A 12,015-nucleotide genomic window follows, 5' to 3' on the forward strand; every position below is an offset into this window, starting at 1 on the left:
TAGCCAAAAGTGCCAAAATGCTCAGCTAATTATATTGCAGCTCGTCTGAGTGCCACTCTATGGTTTCACCCCTTGCCAAACTTTCATGAAAAGCACTTGTCTTGCAAAACCACTGTCAATAATTTTCGCCACTCTTTATCTGTGCCTAAACCTAAACGTAGATTCCATGAACAAAGGTTCTTTCTGAGAACTGCATGCCTGTGGAATACTCTTCCATTTCTCTGCTTTCCAGCTGACTATAATATGGTTGTCTTCAAGTTCAATGTGAACAAATTCTTGATGAGCCATCCCCTTAAGTATTCCAATTTAACAAATTTCCACTACTATCGATTACTACGATATTTTCCCATTGACTACCGTACACTCATTAACCCTTATCCCCGAGTGGCCTCCGGACCTTAATAAGTGGTGATTCCTTTGTAAAAAAAAAAAAAAGCCAGCAATTGCCAAACAGTATCTTTTGTTTTTACGTTTTTAAGGTTGTCTTTTGTTTATTAAATTGTTAGGTGGAAATACAAAATAGTTAACAAACCTCTCCCTCCTCATGTTAAGAAGAATGACTTTCTGTTATTATTTCAGTGCAGTCTGTAACCTGCATAGCACCTTCTTAAGAATTGACCAGCATTTGTCCAAGAAAAAAAACACAAGGTTTTTGTTCAACATCTTTTGGAATATTTTTTTTTTACAAAGGAGTCACCACTTATCAAGGCCCAGAGGCCACTCGGGGATAAGAGTTAATGAGTATATGCGACAATATCATAGTAATCGTTATTAGTGGAAATTTGGCAAATTGGATTACTTAAGGGGGTGACTCGTCAAGAATTTGTTTGCATTGGACTTGAAGAGGGTCATATTTTAATCAGTTGGAAAGCCGGGAAACGGAAGAGAGTTCCACAGGTGTGCAATTCTAAGAAAGGAGCATTGTTCATGGAATCTACGTTTAGGTTTAGGCACAGATAAAGAGTGAAGTGGAGGAAATTATTGATAGTGGTTTCAACTAGATGAGTGTTTTTCGTGAAAGTTTGGTGAGGGGGAACCATAGATTGGAGCTCAGACGAGCAATGATCATGAAAATAACGATAAAGCAGAGACAGGCTCGCAACATCTATTTTATGGGAAAGAGATTGCAGGAAAGAGGAAAGAGCGTCTTCTACGAAGTCTATTTTGAACTCTGTCAAGGCAGAGTAAGCTCCTACCCAGATGTGGCAGCAGTACTCTATTCTTATAGAGATAGAGAATTGCATTGGCAGTGAGATATCTACTGGAGCGGTGCAACCTCTGCAACAGATTTGATGTGTGTGTTCCACTTCAGATCAGAAGTAAAGGTCGGATCTAGAAACTTGTCAAAATATGGGGCCTCCCCAAGACGAGAGCCATTCATTTCAATTGATGCTAAATGGAGATCAGAGTGTCGATGATGCAAAGATAGAAGCTTGGTTTTAGATGTATTACAATACTGACGATATTTCTTTTATTTAATTAACCAGTGTTAACTTTTAAACACATAAATATGTTCTATTTACCATATATTAAAAAGGTTAGTTTGCACAGCTTTTTAGGTTTTATGGCATACCGAAACTGTACATATGTTTTGTATACAATTGGCTTGTGAGTAAAATGGTTGGATCATTCCACCACTCCAGAAAGTATCTCACTCCCAACGCAACCCTCTACTTGTACGAGAGTCAAATACACCCTAAGATGAAGTACTGTTGTCATATCTGAGGGGGAGTTGCTCAGAGCACCTTTTCCTGCCTTCACACAGTACAAAACCGTCTTTGAAATCTAGTGGGCCTGTACCTTTTCACCTTCCTACTTCCTCTTTCTCACAGAAGAGACGTTGCTCTATCGTTACTTTTGTGGTAGATACTCGACTGAGCTTCAACTATCCCCACCCCACCTCCACAGAACAATCATAACAAATACTCATCTTGCTACAAGAACAGTCAACAATTTCCCTCGCTCCCTATTTGTTCCTAAAACTAAACAAAAATTCCACAAGCAGAGTTTCTTTCCTAGAATTATCCATCTGTGAAACATAATAGTGTGGGGCTGCTTCCCAACTTACTATAACACGGTCGTTTTCAAGTCTCATGTAAATAAGTCCTTGTTGAGCCGTACTTAAGCCCTACCAAGTTCCACCATTCCTGGTCATGTTGTCTCATCATTTACCTGGACTTATTAACCTTTATCCTGAAGTGGCCCTCAAGCCTTGATAAACGGTGACTCCCAAGTAAAAAGAAAATGTTTTGTAAACATTTTATAAATGACGGTTTCTATTTAACTCATCAATGAGTGTTGCATGTACTAGCATTCTGGGACTGAGTGGACACTGAAACTAAGAAGATATTGCCAAGACTGCTGCAAAGAGGGTAGGTTCCATTTACCATGCTTGAAAAATGCTTGCACCTGACAGTATCCTTTATCTCTAAAAAGCCACAATTTGCCATCGCATGAACTATTGTTGTCACATCTAAGCTGGTGCATTTATCGTTAGTCTCTTTCTATTGAACAGAGTTCAAAAAAGAATTTTCAATCAACTAAGTCCCACACTGTCAACCAAGCTCTAACTCCTGTGTCATCGATGCAATGTTGCATCCCTGTACTTTTTTTACAAGTAATTTAATAGAATGTGCTCTAATAAACTCATAACATATGTGCCCCCTCGCCGTAAATACTTCTGACTGGCCTGGCAAGCAGCAAAATTCCACCCCTCCATTGTAGAAGTACCCGGATGCTAGAGAGCTTTCTACTCTGAACTGCTAGACTTTGGAATTTCTTACCTATTTCCTGGCTGTACTAACATGCAGCAATGTAAATGTAATGTAAACAGACATCTTGCTGCTCAGCTCCCCACTTAGAGTGTCCCTGTAAGTATGGTATTCTAATTCACAGCGGTCACTTATGTCTCAGTGGTAATTTGCCTTATTTGGGGTAAATATAAAGGGGAAAAATGCAGTATTAATGCAGAATATGGACCACGTTATCGTTAACATATTCTGGCAGGTTATGTAAAAAGCCAGAAGGTGCTGAATGAAAATTCATCTTTTGGGGGTGGGGCGGGGGAATGCTGGCCAATGTTAAAACACTAGAAAAATGTCAAAATTTAAAAAAAATATATGAATATGGAAGAAAAAGGTCATTGTATGGTATCTTGTTTTTGTTGTTACAAAGAAAATATAAAAAATTAATGAAAAAGTCAAAGAAACTTTAAAACATCCTCACTGTAATCTCTGAATGCATATACCATTCACTGGACAAAGCGGGAGAGAGCAGAGCGGTAGCTCTAGATATATCTAAGGCTTTTGACAGGGTATGGCATGAGGGTCTTCTCAGGAAGATTAGATCTTACGGTATCACTGGTAGAATACTTAACATAATTAAATCCTTCTTAGATAAGAGAAAAATCCAGGTTGTCCTCGACGGTCGTACATCTAAACAATATGATATAAATGCGAGAGTGCCCCAGGGATCTATCCTTGGACCTCTGCTGTTCCTGATATTCATAAATGACCTCCCCGACAAAATTGCCTCTGAGATGGGTATATATGCTGATGACACCACACTCTATAGCAGGCACGACAGGAAAACAAATGAACATATATCTAAAGTAATGGCAGAAACACTAAAGGATGACCTCTAATCAGTAGTGGAATGGGGACAAAAATGGATGGTCACGTTCAATGCCGCCAAGACAAAACTGGTTTCATTCAATAATTACAAGAAACCTTCTCTACCACCTATAGCAATGGCCAACGACTCTTTATCTGAGAGTACGTCTCTCAAGCTCCTTGGCCTAACGTTCACAGGAAACATGAGTTGGAACAATTACATCGAGGGCATTGCCAGGGCCGCTGCGAGGAAGATGGGCTCTCTCTACCGTGCTAGAAAACTTCTAACACCCGAAAGTATCCTGTACCTCTATAAGGCCACTATTCGCCCATGTATAGAGTATTGCTGTCATATTTGGGCTGGTGCATCGGCTACTAGTCTCTCGCTCCTTGACAGAGTTCAAAAGAGAGTCGCAAATCTGATAGGCCCTAAACTGGCATCTAAGCTTCAGCCTCTGTCCCATCGTCGAAACATTGCATCCCTCTGCCTGTTCTACAAGTATTATAATGGTGAATGCTCTGATGAACTGCAAGCACTTGTGCCCCCACGACGTGAACACCCTCGACAGACCCGACAAGCTGCAAAATCCCACCCCCACACTGTAGAGATCCCTAGATGTAAAAGATCTTTCTACTCCAGTAGTTTCTTCCCCAGAACTGCTAGACTCTGGAATTCCATTCCAGGTCACTGCTTCCCCAACTGTACTGACATGCATAAGTTCAAGTGCAACGTGAACCAACATCTCGTTGCCCTAATCCCTACATAGTACCCCAGTAGGTTTCCCCTGATAGTACACCAAAGTGGCAATGTGCCTTGTTTGGGGTGAAAATGTAATAAAAAAAAAAAAAAGAAAGAAAAAAAACAGTAAAGGAAAAAGATAAAATCAAGGAAAAAAACACTCGGCATATGGTAAGTTTTATAAATATTTATTTTTTTTGTTATGAAGAAAATATAGTGCAACTATTGATGGTTAACTATTTTTTTTTAATGATTTTTTTTGTACTCGTGCAGTTTATGGACCATGCAGAAATATTAACGTTATTATTTAGAAAACCATTCTTACCATGTGGGCGAGGCTTTCTTTAATTTAATAAACAAAAGATACTATTAAAATTAAATTTGATTTGAAAATCGTATAAAAAAAATAGCACAATCTGTAAATGGCACAAACATCTTTCTTTTTTTTTTTACCTATTCCTTTTCAATCCTGTGCAGGTTGGAGATGTTGACTTTAACCAATTTAAAAAATATTATTGGATTTTCCACCATATATTTCTATCATACTTGCAAATTGTTGGCTAAACGTTTCAGCACCTTTTTGGCAGTTTATGTAAACTGCTGGAATATGCTGACCAAACATTGATAACTTTTTATTCCTTGATTGATGATTTGGCTATTTGGCCACTATCAGTTATTTTAAGTTCAGCTTTGTTTGGCAATTCATCATAAAGAGACTGACACTTGACCAGCATTTGCAAATTGCAAATAATATGATCAATTTACAGAGAGAAACATTTGATGAATGAATAATTTCATGAAATGGACTTGCTAACTGTCCATATCTACTGGAACAGAAGAGTGATCTAACCATTTTTCCAGCGATCTTGGCAACAGATTTAATGTATGTGTTCCATTTTGGATCAAGGGTGAAGGTCAGTTTCAGAAGCTTGTCAAGACATAGAGCTTTCCCAAGATGAGAGCCATTTATTTCAATTGGTGCATGATGGAGGTCAGAGCGATTATGATGAAAAGAGAGAAGCTTGGTTTTCAATGCATTAAAATTAATTAGCCACCTTTTCCCCATTGCAATATTTTCTCAAGATAAGAAGAGAGAAAATCAGAAAGATCTTGGTCATTAGGGGCTCTTGAAGTGTTGTCATAGATTTTCGTGTCGCCTGCATAAATGTCTATGAATAATCTAAGAATGTGATTTGGGAGATCAATGATGAAGATCAGGAGGAGAGCTGGATCCAGCATGAAACCTACTTAATACTTTAATACTATGAGTTTCTGATTTGTTTCTCTTTAGTTTGACTATACAAACTGTATAGTCAAATTAGCTACATACCTGACATTTTCCCAACATAGAGTCCTTATCTGATACAATCGATCACCTCTGTTTTTTTGCAGTCATTTCTGCCTTTTTGTGCTGCCTACGTTGTTTCCCAACCCCATTAACTACTTATCCAGTTAACAACCTAATTTTCGGCAACTTTGCATCAGCCAGAAGATACCAAAGCAAAAACTGCTAGACAATTAATTTAAAACGTACCCCCTGCCTCCTTCATGTTAAAAATAGGTTCCTATTTAGAAAGCTAATCTTAACATGGGGAAAGAGGGGTTTCCACGTTTATATAGAATGTTGAAAGTCATTTTTGGTTTAAAATATATTTGTTGATTTAATGACTTTCACACTTTCATTGAAACATGTTTTCTGACAGCTGATTGGCTAATCGCTTCAGCATCTTTTGGGTGCTTACATAACCTATCAGTAGATGTTGACGTGAAATTGCCACAGATTGAGTCCTAAACAGGATAATTAGTCATTATTCAAATTCCTTTCAACTGTTCTGAATCATCGTAATCATCATCATCATTGTCGTCGTCATCATTATCAACATAATCATCATCATAATAGTCATCATCATCATCGTCATCTTTTGTTTAACATCTGTTTTTTTATGCTGGCATGCATTGCACAGCTTTTATAAATTGACTTGCAAACTAACCTATCTCTGGCCAGGTCTTTATCCTGTTTTTCTCTCAAGTCAGTTATTATCAACACTACCCATGTTTTCCTTGACCTTCTCTTATCGCCAGAGCCTGCTACCTCAATTGTTCTTCATCTGCTAACCCAAAACCTTTCATCCAATCTTTCAATGTGGCATGACACAAAACTGCACCAAGTGGTAAGGCCCCAATTTGAGGAGGTTGAGTCACCCCTTATTTAACACTACTCCGAGTTTCTCCACGTTGTCTCTAATTTTATTTGCATATGGAGGCAGATAAATAGGGACCATGTAATGTTATTAGGAGCAGAAAGGGGAAGAAAAAGGAAAAGAGGAAGGGAGGGAGAGAACATAACAAATACTGACCAAACAGGTCATTTGTCGTCTTGTATATTGGTTCTTGTCCAGTTTACTACCCGATCTCCAACAACTTTGCATTGGAATTCTATGACAGATTATGTAAGCAGCTGTAAAATGCTGATGTAAAAATGATAAGATGATAAATTCTAAGTGCGATTTTCCCCTTCCCCATGTTAAGAATGACTTTCTATTTAGAAAGCCATTCTTAACATGGATAAAGGAGGGATTTCATGTTGACATAATATATACTGAAAATAAAAATATCGCAGCATTAAAAATTGATAATATAATGCTATAGACTGAATTTTTAAAAAATTTCTTAATGCTGCAATATTAATATTGTAATCCATGATTTTTCCAGGCTTCCAGTAAATTCACTTGTTTTTTGTTTAATTTGAGTCTTATTTTTTTGCCCTTATAAGCATAACATACACATATGTAATAACAATGTGCAGCATTCGTCTGCTTTCAATAAAATCCTCTCAAATATCTCCCTTTCATGCTTTCATTCTGTCTGTTTCACTTGTTACTTCTCTTTTCGTGAGAGCGGTGAATTGGTAGCAACAGTAGTTGCAACGTTTTTTATGATTTTGAACACCAGTAAATTTATCATAACTTTTGTTTTACTGAACTAAAATTGAAATTTCATGTTTGAATGATGTATATATATATTAGCAAATTTTTTTTTTTTTTAAGCATTTCATTTAGTTTGTTATTCCTTTTTCCTCTGACCATTTAAACATTCATGTAGAGACGGAATGTCAACAAAATAAAAAACAAGCAAAGTAACTATTTATTTATTTGCAGACTTATTCTCATCTTCATAGTTGTTTCAATATGTTTCAGCCAACTATTTCTCTGACCTTCGTCTGATGAATAACTGCAATGTGATAGGAATGCTATCAGAACCTGTGGCGCAGTGGATAGAAGTGTTCAATCTCTATGGTTCTAGGTGAGCATTATCTGAAGATAGTAGTTTTGATCCTACCCAAAGCCAGCCAGAGGATTAGTTGGCCAAAACTGGTGAGATGCAACAACTATGGAAGGCAGTAATTATTGAAGCTACAGTTAAGAGACTCAACATTCCTATCCTGTTGCCATTAACCACTTGACGAATGCCGTAGAAATAGTTGGCCGAAACATTATGAAACAACAACTATAAAGATGACGATAACAGTCCGCAAATAAATAAATATACAAATTACTCATCTTAAAAAGGATTCCAATAAAAAAAATCAAGATAACAATCAACATCATCAATTTCTAATAATATATCGATTTTTCAGTTTGTGTCCAAGAACATTGATTCATTTGATTTTATATTTTTTTTTACAGAATCTATGATGAAAAGATGCAAACAAAAATCACAAGGTCATCAAGTGCTACGGTCTTCAAAGAAGTTTCATCAAAAGAATCCGGATGACAAAGATGCTGCATTGGATACTTCTTCATCAAGCACTGCAGTACCTCAACGTCCTCCTGCATCAAAAACCAGATTGGAAAACACCTTGAAAACAAACTTTCATTCTGACCATTCTTATTCTGTAAAAAACTTGTGTCCAGTTCCGAAAATCAAAAATGTTGAAGAGTCTGATGTGTTCAAGAAAACCCCACTGAGTCAATCCATGCTGAAGAGCGATAGCGAATTGCCTTTGAAGGAGATAAAGGTGAAGCAAGAAAAGCTGAGCCCTACAATCGACAGGAAAAAGCATTGGAAGTTAACTTACCTGGAGTCAAGCCAAAAAGAATGGCAACTGGCAGAAGTGACGCACCCTGAACACAACTATAACAATGAGACAAACTCTGATAATAACGGTTCAAAGAACTCAGTTAAAAAAGAATATGATCCTACCCACTCACCCCAGTCGGTGCCCACCAGGAAGTCACCTAGAAACCATAACCTTTCTAATTCTGACATATATCCAGCCAACAGACGGGTTCTCAACTCGCCTATGCCAAATATTACTGATTATTCCTCCACATGTATGGATCTTAGCAAACTGGTTTCGCAGAACAATTCTTTATATCCGCAAAATAATAACATATCACAGACTTCTTGTGTAAATGATAAAATATTACAGGGGACCAGTCCTAAAACATTGGAAACTATTTCAACTCAAACCCAAAATAACACAGATAAACAGTTGAGCCAGGCGCCGTTAGAATGTATAAAGTCCACAGTTAACAACAATGAAAATTTGGAAATACCAAATTATATGCATAATGATCCCTGCCTAAAGAGTAAAAGCCATCCTGAAGTTATCCAAACTCTTCCTCAAATAGAAAAAATGTGGTTTCCAATACAAACTCAATCGCCGCAAGACTATGACAGTTTCATGACTACTGAACCTTTTGGTCATAAGCAACATTACAATAACTTTGTACCACAAAATACAAGCCATGATTTTCATGCACCAATGATGATGGGTCCACCAAGACCCCCGCAACCAAACATCCCTTCTTACCTTTATCGTAGGCCAGAAATAACATATGACAACTCAATGGAATCTTACCCATACCAGCCTATTCCTCAGTCATCTGCAATATGCTGGGGTCAGAATCAACCTGTTCATGAAAACGGTACAATACCTGAACTGATGACACAAGTCTCTGACAGTAATTTAATGCCTGGTCATTTAATCCAAAACCAACCACAAGGCGGTTACTTCATGCATTCTATATTACAATCTCCAGCTGCACCGTTTCCGGTTATTCCAAACCAAGGTCCACCCCAAATGGGTTCTACTCTATCGAACGTTACAACCAATACACATCCAAAAGAGACCATGATAAGAATGCCCGTAGATCGACTTCCAGAAAGCTTCATCTCAACAGCAGAAACATCAGCCTTTTCAAATAACTCGTCATTAGAATGCTACAATTTTAACCCAGGGAACAATAAAAATTATCCTCAAGTGACCCAGCTTTTAGAAAAAAATACAAATTTGGTTGACTGTAACAGAGAAAATGCAATCTTCCATGATTTCCAAATACCAAAATCAATAAACGGTGTCATCAAAGGACTTTTCATTTTGCAAAATTACATCGATTTCCTGATTTGGGAGAATGAAGCAATCACTGAAATGTCCCAGGAGTATACACCGCCGACTCCTCTTTACACTTTTGCGGAAGATCAATACATTTTAAAAGCAGCAGCAGCTGATGATGCACTCTTCCCGACTTCGAAATTCGAAAGGTTCATTGAGATTCATTTCCCAAGCATCGATTTACGTATGGTCGATTTTGAAAAATGTAAAGGATCCATCTGCATTCCACGGAAACTGGATACAGATGTGGATAAAGTAAAAGATGTTTTCTTTTACTTTCAAAATTTACGAGGCACAAACAATATGATGGACACAGAAATTTCTGATAACAACATAGCTGGGATAGAATTATCATTTACTAAAGCATCGCAAAAACATTAGATTTATTCATCTTGGTTTCTTTAGTTTGAACTCGATTTACCTGTTTTAGGTGAGTGTTCTGCTATTTAAAATTTGGTTCAATAAAAACATCTTGGATTTGTTTCTTCATTCTGTGATATTTATTCTTAAGACAAATTGTATTTCTTACAACCAGAGATCCATAATGACCTAAACGTTTTTGATTACGATTTATAGAATTGGCCAAGTCATCACTAAACAGTCAATTAGTACAACATTAAATAAAACATTTTTTTTTCTTTTTTTTCATGAGTCAACCCCCTCCTCACACACACATACACACACTTCTTTATGTAAAAATAGATTTAATAACTTTGTTCAGAGTGAATCAACTTTTTCTTTTTTATGAAGTTTTCTCAATTTTATTTCTCTTTTGAGGGGCTAAAGTTTTTTTTTTTTTAAACAATAACCCTAGCCCTAGAACACCTTAGCAATACCTTCTCTTAGTCAAAAGAGAAAATCTTCCTACATTTTTATTTTTCTGTAAAACACAATTTTTTAATAGAAATTGCTCCAGGCAAAGTATGAAACTACTTGATGTAAATGACTACAAAAATAAATAGTACTTCAAAGTCCAAAAACTAAGCAACAATAAGTACAGGCTGACCCCAAAAAAACAAAAGCTAAATGGAGGCCATCTAGAACATATGCTGTAGAACGGAGAAAAAAAGGCCAAAGACCCTAGTGTTTTGATGTGATGTTTTTAATATAATAAAATAGTTATGACCAAAGTTTCATTTCATTCAGACAAAACACTAAGAGATAAGTAATTTGACTATTTATTTATTTATTTGTGGACTGTTAACTTCATCTTCATGGTTGTTGTTTTAAGACGTTTCGGCAACTATTCCTATGGCCTTCATCGTGGTCGCGACGTAATAGGTATGCTGAGTCTTTTAACTGCATCTTCAGTAATTACTGCCTTCCATAGTTGTTGGAGCCCGTTTTTTTTGGGGTCACCCTGTATTAGATGGATAGAAAACATCAATTTTCCCCCTTTGTCAGAAACATTGCACATGGAATGTGATGACAAAAGGACAAAATGTTGAAAGGAGTTAAGGGATGTAGTTTTACTAAAAAGGGTGCATTTTTTTTTTGCATTTATTTGAGCTATTGCAGACTATTTAGGGGCATGCAAAATTAATTTAGAGAGAGATTGGAAAAAAGATGGGAACGCCACAATCCCTATGTAGGTTTAACCGGCTTCCTCCAAAGGAGGAAGTTCCAAACGCATATGAAATTCACAAGTGATCCCAAGTTACATGTAATATCCCCGTTAGGGAAGAGGACGACATTAGGTTTTTGCAAATCTTGCAGGGAGGTGTTGATGTTCTCCTACATTCAGTGCCTGGAATTCCCAAATTGGTCACCCATCTGATACTAACCAGGTTCAATGTTATTTAATTCCGGTGATCTAACGAGAACCGGTGTGTCAACAGGATTATGCTGTACACACATATATAGGAGGAGATTGCACACCTGTTATACCTATGGTTAAATTAATTTTGGTTTTCGTAGTTGTATGCTTTAGTATCATCTGTCTTTTTATATTTTTTCATGTTTTTTAAATCGTAAATTGCTTCGGTTTGTTCCATAAATCACAGTTGGAAGCATTTGGACTGATATGGATCACTGGTTGAAGAAATATTGACAATTTTATGTTGATTTGGAAAAAGTGAAGAATCTAAATGATGAATATCATTTTAAAAATTAGAAAAGTGTTGTATTTCAAAGCTTTACCACACCATGAAATCATGTTTTACAGCACGTGATATTGTCATAATTTCATTTTGATTATCAAAAGTACAGATTTTATGTTTTCTTGTTTACTTTTTGAATGTTTCAATTTAAAGAAATTGGATTTATCG

At 36.7% G+C, this 12,015-nt stretch overlaps 1 protein-coding gene across 3 annotated transcripts in view; it reads left to right on the forward strand.

Annotated features, from left to right (window-relative positions):
- LOC145289624 (uncharacterized) overlaps nt 1–12,015 on the forward strand; it is a 29,758-nt gene that overhangs the window by 11,415 nt on the left and 6,328 nt on the right. For 2 of the 3 annotated variants that reach the window (XM_080136426.1, XM_080136425.1), the window contains exon 2: nt 8,037–10,237. In XM_080136426.1, coding sequence (XP_079992552.1) covers nt 8,042–10,129 — 2,088 coding nt within the window. In that variant the 5' untranslated portion in view covers nt 8,037–8,041 and the 3' untranslated portion in view covers nt 10,130–10,237. Of the gene's footprint in view, nt 1–8,036; nt 10,238–12,015 lie in introns of those variants that run through there. The other variant, XM_080136427.1, reaches the window with a different exon arrangement.

The sequence above is a fragment of the Euprymna scolopes genome, chromosome 2 (genome assembly GCF_053919585.1).
Source record: "Euprymna scolopes isolate OS-2025 chromosome 2, ASM5391958v1, whole genome shotgun sequence".
NCBI classification, from domain to species: Eukaryota; Metazoa; Mollusca; class Cephalopoda; order Sepiida; family Sepiolidae; genus Euprymna; species Euprymna scolopes.